Here is a 19,122-nt window from a genome sequence, read left to right on the forward strand (position 1 = left end):
TTTTCGACTGGCCATGGCACCGACGCAGAAGGCGTATGCGGGGAAGGGCGCGGGGGTCCGCCGGACACGTTCCCCGACCTGACGGCGGGAGGGTTCGTCCTGGGCGACCCGGGTTGAGCCGCGGCGGTAATGCGTCTGTTTGGCTGCTGAGTTCGTGGTGTAGTGTGCACGGTGACAGAGAAAAAAAATGCCTGTGGATCGATTGCCGCTCTTTTTCCCCCTTTCCTCGCTTTGTTTCAGAATTTTGTTTTCGTTGGCCCTGCGCTGTTGTATAGCACACGCCCCCCCCCCCCCCCCCACACACACACACACACAGACAGACCTATACCACAGAGCGGCATCTTGCAGTGCTCTGAATTTATACCTTTTCCCCCTTCTTTCTCTTCTGTAAGCGTAGTTAAATGGACTCTCCTGAGCGTCGTCCCGGAGAGGTCTCGTCGCAGAATAGTCCCGCCACCGACAGGGACCATATGTATAGGTCCTTCGAGGCGCACCAACACTCGGTCGATTCTAGTGACGCCCTCCATCACTGCCTGCACCCTGACAATGCGTACTGTAGTGTGCAGCCTACTTTGGCTTTGCAGACGAGCTTGACGAACGATTCCTTTGGACATCCGTTAGGCAGCCACGCTGTCTTCGGCTCCACCCGGCCCTTCGATAACGGACAGGGTTCCTCGACTGTGGAGCAGTTTCTTTCCGCAGCGCCTGCCGCAAGCCACTCTTTCACCCCCAACACCTCTAACCAGAACAGCGGTGCGGTCGACGAGTCGAGGCACGTCAGTAAGCCCTCCAACATTGTGTCCATCTCCAAGGGAGACACCTCGGCAAGCTCACCGCTGGGCACGTCACTGTGGTCGAAAACTGCCCTAGCGCCAATCGTTACCCCAGCACCGTGGCAGGCCGCCTCCTCTTCGGCAAGCACCTCATCGCGCAAGACGTCGACGCCGTTGCCTGTAGCATCGGTAGTACACCGCGATCCAGAGCTAGTGTCGACCGCCACCTTCGCCTCGTTGGCAGACTCGGTGCCCATTGTTGCTTCGTTCTCGTCGTCCACGGCGTCGTCGCGGCCACCGTTGCCGCGGTCGCCGTCTCGCCGGTCCCCGACAGCACGATTTCCGTTGACGTCCTCGGTTGTGGCGTCTGCCGCCGGATCGTCGACACTGCCAGCGATCTCTGCCCGACCCATCTCGCCGGTGTTTAGCAGTGTGGGCCACCAAGGCTCCAGCCTTTTGAGTCACTCGCACGCGTGTGAGGTGGCGCCTGGCGGTGCTGGCGCAGACCCAGGTTCCGTTCGCTCCTACAGTCCGCTGCAACGCAGCCCCGCGTCCCCTGACTTTTCCCTTACTCTGCGCCGTCCACACAGTGGGAGTGGGATGCCGTTTTCCCCGACCCTCATACTGTCGCCTGGAGGTGTTGGTGGCGGCCTCCCTCGTAGTCGCTCTGACGCCGAGCTCCGTCGCTTCTTCAGCGAACGTGAGGGCACAAATTTCAGTCCTACTAACACAAACTCCGCGGGCCAAGTGCTCAGAGGAGGATCGCCTGGTAGCATCGATCGCCACTTGTCCTACATCGCCACCTCGTCGCCTAGCGTTGGCTCGCGCCAGCGCACCGTGATACGGGCCTCGGAGTCGTCTTTCAACTCCGGGGGACTGCACAACTCCAGCCGCTACACGTCGTATGGCGTGGGCGGTGGCGTCAGCTCTAGCGGGGCAGCTCCCGTGCAGCCGCGGTGGATGAGCGCTGTGGAGAGGATAAAGGAGTCACGTAATGGCGAGGGCTTTTCAATGTGCGACCCGGTTCTCCCATACGATCAGAGCAAGCTTGGGATGCAGGCTCGTCGCATCGCCGCGCAGGGCATGCTGACGGCTGGCAAACTGCGCGCTCTGGAGGTGCAACAGTCTGGGGGCAGGTTTGGCGGCACGGACCGCGGATATCCTCAGCAGCCGGTAGCGCAAAGTATCTCCGGGAGCAGTGCACGGCCCAGCCCCTACTCGACCCGATACCCAAGTACTTCCGGCAACACACCCGTATCCATGGCGTATGACAAGGGATTTAGTGCGTCACCGCAGCACTACGGCCGTACCCCTTCAGAGCAGTTGACATGGCGTCGCGGCGGCTATGTGCGGTCTGTTGCCGGTGGCAGTCAAAGCATGGGTGGTGGGCGCCAAGCTGTGACTGCCTCACCTACCTTGCGCGTCATTACAACTTCGGAGACGGTGACAGGGGGAGGTGTCGGCAACACCAGCATGAACAACACCTCAGGCAGTGCATCCTTCCGCACCCGTGCTGCGAGTGGAGGCATCCTGAGCTCGCCGGGCAGTGTCGACTCCAAGCCTAGTGTGGCCGAGCAAAAGCTCAGCAACTTCTTCCAAGGAAAGTCGCAGCAGACTATCAACAAGAGCCTCTATGCGATGGAGTCGTCGAGTGGTGGCGTGGCAGAGTCTTCTGCCTGGAGCGGTGGTGCAGCGGTATCGCTATGCGGCACAGTCAATCACAAGGGTGCAGCAGGAGGAGGAGGCGGTGGCGGTGGCGGCGGCGGCGGTTCAAGTGGTTCTCCGAGCAGTAAAGGGGGGCCTCGAAAAATGGTGAAAGTTCCTCACAGCGATGACGAGAAGAATCGAGGGTACAAGTGGGAGGACCCGAAGAAGAAGAAGATGGTTACAGAAGGCGATGATGACGAGCAAGACGAGCGTAATTCCCGAACTCGTAACATCGACGCCCTGCACGCCATTCCGTGGGATCAGCGACAGCAGCTGCCCGTGAGCGGCTTCGGCACGCGCTTCTTCGCCTTGCTGAACACGCCTCGTTTTTGGGAAAAGCTGGACTGGACAGTGCGCGCTTCCCTTCTGACAGTGCTCCCCACCATGGTGCTGTCGCTCGAGCCTTCGACGTCGCCCATGTTCCCGTTGCCGTCTTCCTTGGCGTTCAACGCCTTCTGGATCACCATGCCGACCTTTGGCAGCGGCCTGCGTGAGCTGATGATTGCCTTGAAGGGCTTCTCTTTCGGCCTACTGTTTCTCTGCATCATCGTAGGCACGCACCCGGGCCCCTCGTGGGAGAGTCTTCTTTTGCTCTTCTTCTTCACCCTCATCTCCTCCTTCGTGGCAGAGGAGACGAAGAAGACGGCCGCGTACGTGTTGGCGTCGACAATCATGCAGTACATTGTGGACCCCGTCGGTACAAACTTCGACTACATCCGGCAGTACTACATTGGCCTGCTGATTGGCCTGGCCTTCGGTACGGCCGGTTTTCTAGTGCCGTTCATCCGCTGGTCGAGCGACATTGCTCGACACTACATCAAGGCTATGGGTAACTCGCTCAGTATTGATCTGCAGGGGACGCTGTCGAGCTTCTGGGTGCGCACCCCGCTGGAGCGCGAGCTGAACGTTGTGCGTCTGCGCCAACTGAGAGCCACGGCGGAGAAGTGCCTCAGCAAGATCGAGACGGCGCTGGAAGAGTCGGGGTATGAGCCGCACACCGGGGCGTACATGATGTGCATGGTGAACCGCTTCAACTTCTGCAAGTCTATTCACAACATCCTTGGCTCCTTGAGCCACGTCATCGAACTGATCGCTGACAACCCGAGCTTGATTGATACACCGATGTGCACGACCTTTGGCGAGCAGATTGGCGACGACCTCGCCGTTATCTCGTCCGCAATGGACAGCATGGTGCTGAAGATTGTCGACTTCACGCGCATTGTGACGCCGCAGGAGATCCAGTTTTTCCGCGAGGCGCGCCAGCGTTTCCAGGATGCGTTGTCACGCGTTCGAGAGGATGTCATTTTGACGAATGAGAACTATGAGACGGACGAGTCCGACGTCCTTCTTGGTTTCTTCATGTTCAGCGTGGACGAGATGTGCGAGGTGATTAGCCAGTTCGAGGAGACAGCGCACCCGCCCAACACACTCTGGAATGCGATGTTGTTCCCGGTGCGGGACGTGAAGAGCGTCATTGCTGCCTTTCGGAATTTGGGCATCACAGTTGTGCGTCGCCGCACGATTCCGCGTCGCATGAAGGAAGCGATCAAACTCTCACTGTGCATCGTGCTGCCCTGCATCTTTCAGGTGTATGCGTTGGACAACGACTCGGTGAGCCCTGCGGCTGGCGCTGCGGTGATTGCACTCATTTACAACCCGACCGGTTCCGAGAGCTTCCACTACGCCTCTGGGCGTCTGCTAGGCACGGTACTCGGCTCACTGGGAGCGCTGCTCTCTGTGCAGGTGGCGAGTTCTCGCTTGTGGGTGCTGTACATCTTCATTACTATCCTGTCCTTTATTGGCGCGTACGTGCAGTCGGCCCCGGGCTTCTACGCACTGGGCAATGCGATCGTCAGCAGCACAATTTCCGTCTGCACCCAGTACCAAAATGGAAACGCCGCAATGGTGCGCATTCAGCAAAACTGCTTCGCCATATTGATGTACTTTGCGATCGCGTGCACTCTGTGGCCGATGCATGCGCGCACAAAGGTGAGGATGAGCCTGAACATCACGCTGCGGTGCATGCGAGAGGCCATCACACGCATGCTGCGCAATCTCGACATGCCGTACGACGCAAACGAAGTCACCGCCGACGTCTCGGCGCTGCTGATTGAGATGCACAAGAAGATCCGCACGCAGTCCCGCTTCATCCCCGGCGCGGTGGAAGAGCCGACGATGGGCTCCGTCGAGTACCCGGAGGACTCGTGGAAGCGCATCGTGGAGGCAGAGAAGAAGCTGTGCCTGGCGCTCTCAATGATGTGCTTCGCCTACAATACATTCATGTCCGGCCGCGCGGACTCGACCACCGAGTTGTCAGTACACTGGGTGGTGCTGCACCGCATCGCCCCGCACGCGCAGGACCTGTCGGACCTCATCTATGCTTCCATCGACCTTTATCTTCTCTCGCTCTCCAAGATGACAATCGTGCCCACGTCACATATAACACGACTGCGGGTGGGCATGGTAGACGCTCATCAGGCCATCCTCGAGACCTATATGGCTACCATCTCTCGCAAGGTGGCAGGCGAACAGGACGTGGGCGAGGAGGGGAAGGAGGAGGACATGTACGGCAGCAACTTTTACATGAACGACGAAGAATACTACGACTACGGCGGCAGCCCGCATCTCCCGCCAACTAGAGGAGCACGCTCTTACATGAAGAACATCAATGGCGACGGCGGCTCAGCTGCGGGCGTCGACGACAAGCCTAGTGGGAGGGATGGCGACCACCCTGCACCTCCGCAACAGCGACCGCAGCGACAGCAAAGCGAGTACGACCACGGGCACGACCGTGGAAACCACAGCTCTGGGGACTCGACGGACTCATCTTCCTCCGAGAATGCCGAGTGTGACGGCAACGGCAACAAGCGCCCCCACAAGAGGACAGCGAAGGGTGACGACGGCAAGAAGAAGGTGGGGTACTTAAGCTACGAGTTGACAGCAGAGGAGGCTGCCGCGCTGCGTGCCTTTGTAGCGAACCGCGTGAGCAACGCCACCTTTGGCTCCAGGAAGTCCATGATGGTCAACAACGCCACCTTCAGTGGCCAGCCCGCGAGCGGCGTTTCTGCCGCTGCTACTGCTGCCGCTGCGGCTGTGTTGGGTGCAAGAGGCTCGATAACCATGTCAGGGTCTCCCCCGCACTGCAACAACGATGCCCGCCTCATGGCTGTCACAGGCAACGACGTCGGGCTGGCGGCGTCGCTGCGCAAGAAGCACAAGGTCATGGTGAAGCGCGGAAAGGGCGAGGAGAACGACGGCGATGTTGAGGGGCCGCCAGGGTCGGAAGGGTCACACGATGAGGAAAAGGCTAAAGGCGGCCGCAGCGACGCCGACAACGCTCCCGGGACCTTCCTCTCCAATGCATCGTTCTTGAACAGCTCCTTCAGGAACGCATCCCTTCTTGGCAGCCTTTTTGCGAGGAAGACAAAGGAGCCACGCGACCTCGACACGGTGGAGATGCAGCAGCCCCGTGCAGGGCGTTCGCGCGGGTCGAGGAGCACATCGTCTAACTCGAAGGGGGAATCCAAGAAAAAGAAGCGGCAACGGCGTCGCTCCAGCAAGCAGTGCGAGGAGAGTGACGGTGATGGCAGCGGTGAGAGCATCAGCCAGCACAGCACCCCACTCACCTTCCCGACTCACCACTCTCACCTCGGTATCGTGGGAAGCGATTTCAGTGACATTGAAGACGATCCGAAACCGCTTCTTCGGAGACGCCTCTCCACCAAGGTACTTCGCTTGAGCGAGACAGGAGTGGATCCCAAGGACGCCAAGGTGGATGAATGTCTACCGATGGTGCACTCGGTGCCGGTGGAACTACCTGGTGGCAACGGTTCAGTGCTGAATCCACTCGCTGAGGATAGCGGTGCATGTGAAGGTGCCGCTGGTGCCGAGGGCAACCCGCTGCCAATGCCCCAGCCTCCATCGATGGCCTCTGGACGCGACTCTGCTGCGGAGCTCGTTGCGGTGCATAGGAACGTGGACAGCGCTGGGACAAGCCTGCAGCAGGCGAGCAACTTGACGGCCGAGCAGCTGTGCACTGTGGCGGAGGCCACCTCAGGTACCCTCTTCAGTGGAGATGATCCGGCCATGGCCGCTGCATCGCTCAACAACTCCGGCGGCGCCGCCACCATCGTGGCTCATGACCTCTCGCAGTCTCCTAGACTGCCACAGTGCAGTAACAACGTCACCCCAGAGGATCACAAGGACTCACCGCCGCGTACGTGCAGTGGCGCCGAGGAGGGAAAGAAGAAGTGCGAAGACCGCGACAGAACTCGCCACATCAGCAGTAACGAGAAGGCGGTGCCTGACAGGGATGGTGAGGAGACCGCGCACAACCGCACCGGGGAGAACCAGCCGCACGGCAGAAGCGACGACACCCCGGGCAAGGACGGAAGAGCTCCAGGCAAGACAGGCGAGAATCAGAAGGACGCCAGCGGTGCTGTGGTCAGGGACGATCAGCTGCTTAACAACAACACCACGACTCATCGAAGCCTCGCTACCCTCGTCATGCACCCACCAAGCGGGATGGGACGCGACTCTCTCGACTCTGAGGGTAACTGTCAGCGCGCTGCGGTGATGCTCAACCCGACCTGCGACGGAGATGGCACCAGCGTGACCCCGTCGGAGGATGGCGAGATACTCAATAACCTCTCCTTCTTCGACGCCGATAAGGGCGAGTTTGTGCTCACCAATCACGATATTCACTCCCTCGAGGCCTTTCTGTTCGGCACACGCGCCCTCATTGTGTACATCAACGATATGCAAAAGGCTTTGTTGGAGATGCAGCACGCCACAGATTTGGCAAGGTGGCTGTAGGTTGGTTGGACAGCTGCGGTCCCCGACGAAAGAATGCCCCCGATCCAACAGCAATTCTTCGCTATCGCCTCTCTTGACTCTAGTTTTTTTCATAACGTCCCCAGTGCGGTTGTGAAAGCTATACGACTAGAGAGATGCACACGCGAGCACATGCCTCCCTTTTTTACTACCTAAGATGCTATATATCTATCTATCTCCCTGTGTGTTTGTGTGTGTGGGTGTATGCGCATGATGCCGCTGCTGCTTGAAAAATCTTTTGTCTCTTTTTTTTTTTGTGTTTTTTTTTTTTTTTTGGGGGGTCCGTTGCTTGTCACTCATTGTGTGTGAGTCACGGCTTCACGTGCTACGTTTTCTTCATGAAAAGTGCGTGTGTTACTCCGCGTGTTTATATATTTATACGTACGTATGTATACGCAGATGATCTCCTCGGAGCGTACGTTGGTTGCTGTTGTTGCTCCCTTTGGTGTCGTACATGGCTGCTCTCTTCTTTGATGCTCCTGTGAAACAGTGCAGCTTCTGCGTCCACTTTTGCCAGTGTGTATATTGTTTTGTGGCTGTGTCACCCTCAGCATTTTCACTTATTTGGGTGATAGCTTCACCTGTGCATGGGACAGCGTGGTGAGAGAGACACATATGCAGGACTTAAGAGGAGGGAGTCAGTCGTTACGGATACTGCTTAGTGGGGGGGGGGGGGGGGGGGGGAGATCAGCTGCTTCCGCTGGTTATTCTCTTTCTCTCCCCCTTTTTGCCAAAGTGCGTTTCGCACTCCCTCTCCTCTGTGAGTGATCTTGTATCTGTTTCGTCCCTCTCTCAGCTGGTGTGCTTGTCGATGACCACGAGCAGATGCCCCCTTCTTCCCTTTCTACACACACACACACACACACACACAAAGGCCCTTCGCCACTCCGTTCGTGAGAGAGCAGCAGAGGGGAGGGGGCGGGTAGGTGGGGAAGCAAAGCGGCTAAAGAAGTCACGTGAGTGGACAAAAAAAACTGCAGAGGTACTAGAGTCAGTGCTATCGGTACGGCAGAGTCAGCTCTGTCACACGGGGCCCTTACAGCATCACAAACATGCACACTAGCATGCAGGTAGTGCGCTTAAATGTGTGAGTGGTGAGGCCGTGTGTGTGCGCGCGTATGCGTTTTGCTTCTCTCTCTCTGTCAATGCACTTTATCCCTCGTCCTCTGCGCAGACAGCCGCAAGGAACGCGACATACGCCGTATGTCTTCCACTCGATCCTTCACCGCTGTTTTGGTTTCATGCACTGCAGGATGGAGTCTTTGACGCCGCACTTCGCCACTTCCCTTTCCATCTTCTCTCCTCCTTCTATCCGTCGTATCCCACGCGTGCCGTGATGCCACTCTTTCCTTGTCATTTAGTGGCGATGACTACATCATGCAGGGACAACATAAGGAAAAAAGGGGTATTATGCGCACACATCCACGCCTGTGTGCGTGTGCGTGTTTGCCTGGACGTGCGGACACGTTGGGGGGGGTGTTGTGACTTCTCCTCGGAAAGCGAAGAAAGGAGAAGAGGCGAGCCACGCCTCATCTTGGCACCTCACCCTTTGCCACGCCTCTGATTTCCCCCACTTTCGCCTTTCACTCGAATTTCTCAATACTTCCACCCATACAGAGATAGAGACAGACAGCACGTCACAATGACGCACATCAGCAGAGAGAAAGCAGAAGTGAGGAGGAGAGAGCGACAGAGCACGGGGGTGGGGGTGGGTGGGGAGGATCGGTACGTACTGCTTCACGGCATCCCCGTAAGGGCAGGACGCATCACCGCACCCTCCTCCTCTTTCCTGTTTCACTTCCTCTCCATGCCTCTCTCTTCCTGCATAACTCTTGAAAGGCGTTATGCTTCGGATTTTTCTTTGTTTTGCCGTATTCATGGAGTTGTGTTCCGCCTATTTTTTCCTCTTCTCCCACTTTCCTCCCTTTCCGCCTGGACGCTTCTGCCCCCCTTCCCCCCCCCCCCCTCCCCCCATACCACCGTGACCCAATTCACTTCCCTTCATCAAGCGTTGCACCACTGAGGCTCCTGCTGCCGCCAGGGTCTTGTCTTCTCTTCTTCTACACTTCCTGTCCTCTTGTTTTTCTTTCCCCTTATCTATGGAGCTGAGACATTTTCCCCCATTTTCGCGGTGGATTCGTCTGCATGTTTTGCCGCTTCTCCACCTCTTCAGGCAGCTCCTTCCCTCGCCTTTTCTGGTGTCCTTCACTTTCTACATGTCTTCTCTCGCGTGTGTGTTTTGTGGTCTTTAGTTTCTCTCTTTTCTGCTTCCTTGAATCCCAACAACAACAACAATAACAACAACAACAACACACATACACTTACGCACCCACCTACGTACGTACTTGAGTGGCGGAGTATAAAGTTGAGCCAAACGATTGGTTTTTTATTTTCTTCATGTTTGAATGAAATAAGGGATCGCCACGATCTCAGCGCATTTCACGTGCTGCGCGTGCGCACGTGTCGACGTGTGCGAATAAGAGGGGGGGGGGCAGAGAGAGAGAATGCTGAGGCAACCATACGCACCACTCCCCCTCCCAACTACTCCTCGTCTCCCTTCGCTCCCTCTCTCACTATTGTATGCAAAAACCTAAGACACACGCGCACACGCACAGTCGCGTCCTCTGTGAGTTGCTACATCACCTTTTTATCTCTGCCTCCACGCCTCTCCCTTCTCCTCTTTCCCTATTGTCTTCCGTCTTTCACAACTTGTGGATGCTGGCCCTCTTGCATGCTTGCGCATGTGCGTTGTCCTTGGTGTCTTCACCGCCCGCCTCTGTTCTCATTCCACAAAAGGGTTCGTCCCACGCGCTACTTGGTGTCTTCGCTGCCTAATCCCGATTCAGCACACACCCCCACACACGAACTTCCTCAGAAAACACCCCAACCGCACACTCTGCTGCACGAGCGCACTGAGGGTCACGCACACAGGTGCCAGTGCCAGTACATCGTGGCTGCAGGAGACGACTCTCCACGAGGGCGGCGTGACGATGTAAAGGCGCGCTGAACTCAACATTTTAGTCTTGCTTGTTCGACTCGACGGCTCTCTCTTGGGCCCTCCTCCTCTTCTCTCGCCGCCGCCGCCGCCGTTGTCTTTCTCTCTCATTCTCTCTTCATTTCCTCCCTCCCTCCCTCCTTGGGGGGGGTCGTGTTCGCGTTCTCTGCGCTGAGCCTTGTTTGGTTCGTTTTTTTCGCGCTGCTCAGTCGTCTTGTATCCCCATTCCGCGTGTTTTCTTTCCTTTGCTTTCTCCTCTCTTTTGCACGTAGTGTGGACTCCAACCTGTGTCGCTGTGGTGCGCACTTTTCCTTTACTTCTCTCTCTCTCTCTCTCGCACACACGCGAAATTATGTGTGTGTGTGTGTGTGGGCGTTGGTGTGGTCCTCAGCTCTGTGGAGAGTCCGAAGGAGACGGCGTCGCCCTGTGCTGCTGCTAGTGAGTGGTGAGAGGAGGAGGGCGTGATAGAAAGAAGCGGAAGAGAGGAGAGGACGTCATCAGCTGAATCCGGCTACCCCACTGACACCCCCACCCACACACATACGTAGACCATTAGGCAGAAAGAGGGAGTCCCTGCAGCGCTGGCCACTATCGCCGCCGCCATCTCCTGGTCTCTCCTCGGCTCTCGCTTCTTGTTGAGTGTTATTCTTTTGTGGGTTTCTCGTGCGCCACCTCGCGTATTTTCTCCCGCCGCCTATTTTTTTTCCCTCACTTTGTGTGTGTGTGTGTGTATAGCGAAAGAGGAGACGCGGAGGCGACAGTGATAACAACCAGCGCCCCCCCCCCCCCTTCAGATGGATAGTTGAGTTCTGGTGGTCGTGTGCGTGTGTGTGTGTTTGAGTGTCGCTGGGCGCGTCTCTCTCTCTCTCTCTCTCTTCCCGTCCCCTGAGGGTGTGGCTCGCTTTCGTCGCCATTCCTCCGTGCACGAGCAGCAGCGACGCGGCTTCTGCTTTGGCATTGTTTCTCTCAAGCGCTCCCCCCCTCCCCCCTCTCTCTCTGAGTTTTCTGTTTTTTTTTTTTTCTTTTGTGGTTGTTGTTGTGGTTGTTGTTTCGCGTTCTTTTTTTTTTTTGCACTGTTCCACTTCTGTTTTAATTTCTCTCCACTGCAGTCCCTCTCCTCGTGCGTGTGTGTGCGTGTGTGTGTGTGTGTGTGTTCCCCCCTCCCTCTCCCCCTCTCTCTCTCGCTTACTTTCCATCCTCTCCCTCGCGCGCTCCCGTTCTCTTGTTTCCAACCTCTTTTGTCCTTTTCTCTTTCGTAGCCGTCGGTGCTGGCACTACCACGTCTCGAATTACATACTCTTACACAAGTGGAGTTGTGTGCGTGTATGTCTGCCGCAATGCCGCAGGGGGCGAAATCAGCTACCTCTACACACCCCACACGGGGCTCCAGAGTTGGTGAGTGCAGCGGCTCGTTACATGGCGGGCGGCGCCATGTACACGCGCGCGCCCACCTGCGCTCCACCTCGGGCTGTTCAGGTGAATCGCTAGAGACACCTGCGATAGGGACACCATCAGCGCTCTTCGCTGCAGAGTTCCCCCGTGGCACGAACAGCACCTCCACCGTGGAGGACTCACCGAGGACAGAGGAAGCGAAGGCCTTGAGTGCGTATCAGGAGCAACCGCCAGTGTCTGTTGCCTCAAAGCCAGCCAAGCTGCGCGTGCAGGACGGTGCGGCCACCGCCTCCCCGTCCTCTGTGACTCCCGAGGCTGCCGCCGCTGCTGCCAAGATGCTGTTAAACCCAGAAGCTCAGCGCCGCATGGTGGCTGCCGGCACGTCCAACCCGTTGCACGTCTGGGGCCAGGAAATGGCGTTCTTCAAGTCGCACTTTTTCAGTCCGCAGCGTCACCGGTCCAGCGGCGCCGTAAAGAGGCAGGGGGACGAGTCGGCCGGGGCGACAGAGATGCCGAAGGGACCCACGCGTGCGGGGGATGACTTGTGGCCGCCGAGGTCTGCGGAGGCCCCGGATGGCCAGTCTGTGGCTGAGGCTGCAGCAACGGCAAGTGAGGGTACTCTGCACACCTTTGGTGGAGAGGCGCCATTCTCATCTCGGGCATGCAGAGGCGCTGATGAGAGTGACGACGACCCGCACGGCAAGCCGCAGTGCGGCAAAGGTGCGCCAGGCAGCGGTGCGGGCGGCGGCAAGGGCGAGCGGCTACTGCCCACCCCCTATGCCTCTGAGCCCGTGATGCAGCCGGGGGGCGCGAAGACGGACACGTGGGCTTCGCTCGCCGTCTTGCGCATGCGCAACATGAATGCCTTGCGCGCCTATTCGTGGGATCAGCGCGTTTTTCTGCCACAAAGTGAGGGCTTGGCGGGTGCGGTTTTTGAGCTGCTCGCCTCGCCCCGCATCTGGGAGAAGGTGGACTGGGCGGTTCGCGGGTCGGCCATCGCGATCCTGCCAACGCTAATTGTCTGTCTGGAGCCGACCACGAGTCACATCTTTCCCATGCCCACCTCCGTGGTGTTCCTTGCCTACTGGACGACGCAGCCGACGTTCGGTGCCGGGCTGCGCGATACCTTCACTGTGCTGAAGGCCTTTATCATTTCACTTGCCTTGTTGTGCATTGTCGTCGCGACCCAGCCAAGCCCGAAGTGGCTGGCCATCCTGATCCTCTTCTTTTCCCTTTCCGTCGGCACCTTTGCAGCGCAGCAGCTGAGGGTAATGATCGCGTACTGTTTCGCGAGCTTGATGATGCAGTACATCGCGCACCCGGAGGCGACGGGGTACAAGTACATTGGCGACTTCTACCTCACCTTGTTCATTGGCCAAGGCTTCGCCGTCGGCGCACTTGTCTTCCCGTACATCCGGTGGTCTAGTGAGAACGCGCGACGATACTTGATCGTGATGGGTGACGCCATAAGTCTCTCGCTGCACGGTGCGTGCTGCAGCCTCTGGGTGGAGGGCAGCTTGCTGGAGCGGCAACTGAACATTGTGCGACTGCGGCAGTTGCGCCAGACGATCGAGGCCAGCACAGAGAAGGCCCAGAAGGGTCTGTCGGAGATGGGCTACGAGCCGCATTCCGGGGTGTACATTACACAAGTGCAGACCCGTATGACGTTCCTGAAGAACGTGTTCAACATTGTGCAGTCAATGACGCTTGTGATCGAGCAGGTCGCTGCAAACCCGACGCTGATCGAGACACCAATGTGCCGTGCGTTTGGCGAGCGCATCCGCGGCGAGCTGGGCGTTGCTGCTGCTGCGATGGACGCGATGCTGCTCCGCATCGTGAACCTTGACGACCTTGTGTCTGCTGCCGACATGGTGGCGTTCCGCGCTGCGAAGGCGCGCTACGAGGACGCTGTGTCGAGCGTACGCGACGAGGTGATCCTGAGCAACGAGGACTACCGCACGGACAACAGCGATATCCTTCTCGGGTTTTTTCTCTTTAGTGTGGAGGAGCTGATGGAGTTCATCAGCGGCTTCCAGGACGCCGCACAGAGCCGCAACAACCTGTGGTACTTTCTCACGTTTCCTCTGCGCGACCTGCAGAGCTTGTGGTCCGCGTTTGTGGAGCTGCACAGCGCCGTCACGCGCCGCCACTCCATCACGCGTAGGCTGAAAGAGGGCATCAAGTTAAGTTTTTCCGTGGCACTGGCCGCGTTCTTCCAAACGTACGTGCTGAATAACTCTTCCACGAACCCTATCATCGGCGTGGAAACGATCGCGTTCCTCTATCGTTCTACTGGAGGTGACAGCTTTAAGTATGGGCAGGGGCGTCTGCTGGGTACCGTGCTCGGGTGTCTTACCGGACTCGTCGGGGTGCATCTCGCCAACGGAAGCCGTCCTGTACTGTACGTGTGCACGCTGGTGCTGACATTCATCGGCTCCTACGTGCAGAGCTCGCCCGACTACGGCCCCATCGGTACCGGTATGTCGACTGGTGTGATTTCGGTGGTGCTGCAGTACACAAACAAGGACGGTGCGATTGTGCGTATTCAGCAGAACTGCTTCGCGGTCATCATCTACTTCATCGTCACGTCCCTGATGTGGCCGGTGCGGTGCCAGACGAAGGTGAGGACGGGGTTTGACGGATCGATGCGTATGGGGCGCGAGGTCACGGATCGGCTGCTGCGCAATCTGGACCTCCCGCACAGCGCCAAGGCCGTCAGCTCAGATACGATGGCACTGCTGGAGGAGATGCAGAAGAAGGTGGAGCAGCAGCTGCAGAACCTGTCCGGAGCTCGGTGGGAGCCGACAATGGACTCTGCTGAGTTTCCGGAGATGGCGTGGCGCATGCTTGTGTCCGCACAACGCAAGCTGGTCGTGACACTGCTGATGATGCGCCACGCATACACCACGTTCATGTCGAGCACAATTGCGGAGGAGCCTGCCGGCTCCCCGGGCAAGAATGGCGGCGCGAGTGGCGGTGCCGCCGCTGCTTCGACCAACATCTCTGTGCACTGGGTGGTGCTGCACCGGATCTCGCCGTATACACGGCAGCTGAGCCTACTACTGTACGAGGCGATGGAGGTGTACCTGCTGCTGATGTCGAGGGTGACGTTTGTGCCGACGCTGGAGCTGACGCGTCTGCGGCTTGGGATGATGCAGTGCTACGATCGCATCGTCGCCGTGTATATTGAGGCGATTCAGCATGAGCTGCGTTACAGCGATGGAGACGACTTTGATGACGACGACGACGACAACACGACCGGCACTGCAGCAAAGCAGTCCGGGGCAGTGAGGCAGGCGGCGGCGGCAACAGCAGGGGCGCCTATACCCGTCTTCACTCCTTCTGGCCTGATAGTGGATGCCGAAGCGCAGGAGAACAACAGCTTCCTCGAGAGTACCACGGCTGCGAGGAGCCACTCCGACCTCCGTGCTCGCCGCCCCCGGCGCAAGCTCTCCCAGTCGACGAACTCGCAGCAGCAGAAGAAGAGCGGTAGCAGAGGTGGCCGCATCTCGTACAAGCTAACTCTGGCGGAGCGGCAGCGTTTGCGGGACTACGTGCTGGGGGAGCATACAGCCGGCAACTTGAATGCATCCTTCTTCGCAAGTGCCGTATCCATGTCGGCGGGTCGAGAGGCCGACGGGGTGTCCGCGGCGCTGAGGAACATGGATCCCGGCGCGAACTTTGCAAACAACAGCATGTTCAATATGAACGGCACCTTCTTCGACCGCAACGCGAGCATGTTCGATCCTGTGCTGCTGCGCAACGCCGGGATTGTGGTGCATGAGCCGGTGCATGAGGAGCCGATGAGGGAGCAGGGTGAAGGCTCGACGTCTGACGGTCTCTCGACGCACCCCGCGATGCGGCGCTCATCTTGCCGGCCGGACCTTCACAGCCTGCACTCCTCTAACGTGGAGGCGGGCGGCACCGTTGTCATTGACGTGCCGAGCACCGTAACCGCTGCCGTGACGCCGCCGGTGATTCCGGTAGGCTTCAACCGCTCGCTGATGGGCGAGAGGCCTCTTGGAGCTGCAGTGTCTGCGCTACCTTCTCTCCGGCACAGTTTCAGTTCTGCTGTGTCGCCGGACCATGATGGGCAGGGGCAGCAGCAGCGACACCAGCTCTCTAGGTCGGCCCTGTTACCGTCGCTACCAAGCGCGCCGCCGGTGGCTGCCGCTCCCGCTACCTCAAAGGCAAGGAAGGTTGCTCGTCGGCCGTCAGTGTTGCAGCACTACATCGTTGGCCCCACGAGTGCTGCAGTAGTGGCCAGGTCGCCGAGTGTGCTCCGCGCTGCGGCCAACGCGCAGAGTGTCGGCGACTCGGGGCCCCTCGGCAGCAATGCTGGTGGGGAGGCGGCAGATCAACCGGCGCCAAGTCATGGCGCCCTGCTGAGCAACAACAGCATGTTTATGGGGACTGTGACAGGCGACTCTCGAGTCACGAGTGGTGACGTCTTTGCTCTGGGCAGGGCGGCACGCGCGACTTTACGGCCGGGTCTCGGTTTGATGGGAGCCCCGCGCGGTGCGGATCGGCACCATGATGCTGGCGACAGCGCCTCTCACGACGCTGCCACAAGCGAGCTCAGTGTTGCCCACACGGCGGTACCCGCGCGCGACTCAGAGGGGAGTTGCTCGCAACATGAAGGTGGTACAGCGACGGAAGCCTCGCCTCACAGGGCGCGCAAAGTTACACTGTCGCCACCGACGGGCATTACAACCGTCATGCTGCGTGACGACGGTGCGGCTTCCACTGCGACAGTGCCGCGTGGGGAAGGGGTGCAGGGCGAGCGCAATACGGCATTGGTGAGCTCGCTGAAGTGTTTGTTCAGTGGGGCGCCGGGAAAGGCTGCGGCCACCGACAACGGAGGCAGCGCTGAGACAGCTGAGGGTCACGTGCGCGCAGAGGAGCGACGTGGCACGCTGCTGTCTGATACAGGGGATGGTGAGGATGACTGGGAGGGGGGTCGCGAGACTCTTGGGACGGCCTTGAGCGGCCGGAGCAACCATCTAGGTAGCGCGGCAGCCACACGCGCTTACTACACGCCCTTCTCACAGCTCTCTGCCACCCTACCCATACCGACCCCTGCGGCTGCTGGGGGTGATGCGACGACCGACGAGCGCGCCGCCGGTGGCGGAACAAGTCCGCTCCCGAGCAACCTGGACATCAATGGGAGCTTTAACGGGGTTGGACCTGTCGTCCCGGCGGCGTTGCGCGCCTACGTGGAGGGGCTCGCGGCCCATCAGCAACAGCAGGCGCCGCTGCCACCAGCGCTGCTCGGCAACACGTCCTACATTAACCTCTCGAACAATCTGCCGGTGATAAGCCAACGGCCACTCAGCGGCCTCGGCGGCACTACGGCCGACTCAGAGGACAGCGTGCGCGCTGGGGCAGCAGTTTCTCCGCTTCCTGTTGCCGCGAGATCCGCGTTGTCTCGAGGCGGCGCACGTGCTACCTCAATATCTGTCGTCGCTGGTGTGGCGCCGCTACCTGCGGCTGCTGGCACTTCGAGTCCAGAAGACCTCTGCCTGCGCAGTTTCGGCCTCAGCAACAACACAGAAGGCATCGTTAACTTGCTCCGCAGCTTTGGTGGCACGCAAAGCTTCAGCCCTGCACTGCTACGTCTGCTGCGGCCAGATGGTGAGGCGGGTAGCGAGGGCACTGAGGACGAGTATGTGCTGACGAACAGCGATATTCACAGTTTAGAGGCATTCCTGTTCGGCATGCGCGCACTGATCACGCATGTGGAAGAGATAGAGCGCTACTTGCTGGAGGTGGTGCATGGGATGGAGATGGCTAAGAAGCTCTGAGGAGAGGAGAGTGTGCATAAGCGAGCGCGCCCTTTGGTGCCCACAACTGCAACGCAGTATTGAATTTCCTCGTCGCTGCGAGCGCGGCAAGCGGCGAGTGCACGATGCCTTCCGACAGCCCTCTTTTTTTTTGTAGTCGTGTCTATGGAAATGCTGAGGATGGGCGGCATCTCAGCGTGGTATTTCAAGCTCCAGTGTCCCCCCCATCTTTGCAGGGGAGCCAGGCAGCCCTTCTACCTTTCCAATACTGACCCACTACTAGCGGTGGTAGGGGGTTAAGCACCTACGATGCAGGGGAGGTCAGAGCGATGTGCCACTACTGATGTCGGCAGTCAGGTCCTGGTCGGTGCTGCGTTGGAGAGACCTGCAATAGCTAGCAGGCTTGTGACATCCGTATGTTAAGCGGAGTGTCAGCATAACTCGAGTGTATCTCACCCGGCCCTCGCTGCCCACTGGTGTGGGGGGGGGGCCTGAGCCACCCCAAGTGATGCCCCAGGTGGCAACTGGGATAATGGGAATGGGCGTGAGACAACCTGCGGTGGGCAGAGTTTGAGGCAAGGACCGTGCTGAGATGGCTGGGTCGGCGCATTGCTGTAATACGTGCCTACGGCTACTTCGCACGACGAGATAAGCCTGCGAAGAAGCCGGGTAGAGCTGAGTTGAGACCATGTTGTACGGCAGTGAATGGACACGTTGGAAACACGTGTTCTTCTATGTATTCGTGTGTGTATGTATATCTTCGTAGAGTTGAGCCGGCAGCGTGCGCACGTGGTGGCTGTCTCCACTTCTGCCACTGCAGGCACACCCAATGCAAATGAGTTTTCTCCTCCTCATTGTTTCATCTTACACTGCCTACGGCTTTCTCGGCTGTTTAAGCTGGCACAATAAAGGTAAGCAGAAACGCTGGAAACAACATGTGAATATGAAAGGGCTCAGTGAATGGAAAAGAGAGCGAGAGAGCGAGAGCTGCCGCTTGGAGGGGGGGGGGTGACCTTCATGTGCAGTGCCGCAAGGTAGCACACACGCTCACACAAACGCCTCTCCCTTCATTTTCGTACTCCCCCTGAAAACATCCCCGAATACACACTCCTTCCCGCTCATGTATGTAGCGCCTGCTGATTCTCTTCAACTCCACCTTCTCTTGTGTTTTATCATCATCGCTTTCTCTCTCTCTCGATCTCTCTCTCTTTCTCTTCCTCCTTGTCCCGCCCTCCTCTTTGCCATCTCGAAGGCTCGTAGAAGCGACTGTCTCCATCTTCCTCTGAATTTGGCGTTGTCGTGTGCGCTGCGCGCAGCAACTCATTCAAGCGCACACACACACACACAACACCCCACACACCCCACACGCACACAAAGAGAGAGTAGCGGGAGAGGCGCACTCGTGTTTGCCCGCCTCCTTTTGTCGCCTCTCGTACGGAGAAGAGGCACTGCGCTCGAGCGTTTCTGCACGAGGGGCATTTTTTGCCGCTGCCTGCGTGCCCTCCTTTGTTTCCGCCGCGCACACTCATCATCGCCGTCGTCGTCATCCCACACAGCCACACACAGACACGCACCCCGCGTATGCAGAGGTGCTCCCGCACCGCTGTCCTATCGCGTGCCACTTGTGAGGCGAGGCAGC

At 58.7% G+C, this 19,122-nt stretch overlaps 2 protein-coding genes across 2 annotated transcripts; both read left to right on the forward strand.

Annotated features, from left to right (window-relative positions):
* Window positions 1-1,733: 1,733 nt before the first annotated feature.
* On the forward strand, window positions 1,734-7,295 carry LBRM_12_0580 (conserved hypothetical protein; the record flags this gene model as incomplete). The annotated part of the gene is made up of 1 exon (XM_001563058.1): window positions 1,734-7,295. One exon carries the CDS (start codon window positions 1,734-1,736, stop codon window positions 7,293-7,295), a length of 5,562 nt encoding a protein of 1,853 aa, XP_001563108.1.
* Window positions 7,296-12,035: 4,740 nt separating this feature from the next.
* On the forward strand, window positions 12,036-17,504 carry LBRM_12_0590 (conserved hypothetical protein; the record flags this gene model as incomplete). Its single annotated transcript, XM_001563059.2, has 1 exon — window positions 12,036-17,504. One exon carries the CDS (start codon window positions 12,036-12,038, stop codon window positions 17,502-17,504), a length of 5,469 nt encoding a protein of 1,822 aa, XP_001563109.2.
* Between the last annotated feature and the right edge of the window lie 1,618 nt (window positions 17,505-19,122).

This window comes from Leishmania braziliensis, chromosome 12 (assembly GCF_000002845.2).
Source record: "Leishmania braziliensis MHOM/BR/75/M2904 complete genome, chromosome 12".
In the NCBI taxonomy this organism is placed as follows: Eukaryota; Euglenozoa; class Kinetoplastea; order Trypanosomatida; family Trypanosomatidae; genus Leishmania; species Leishmania braziliensis.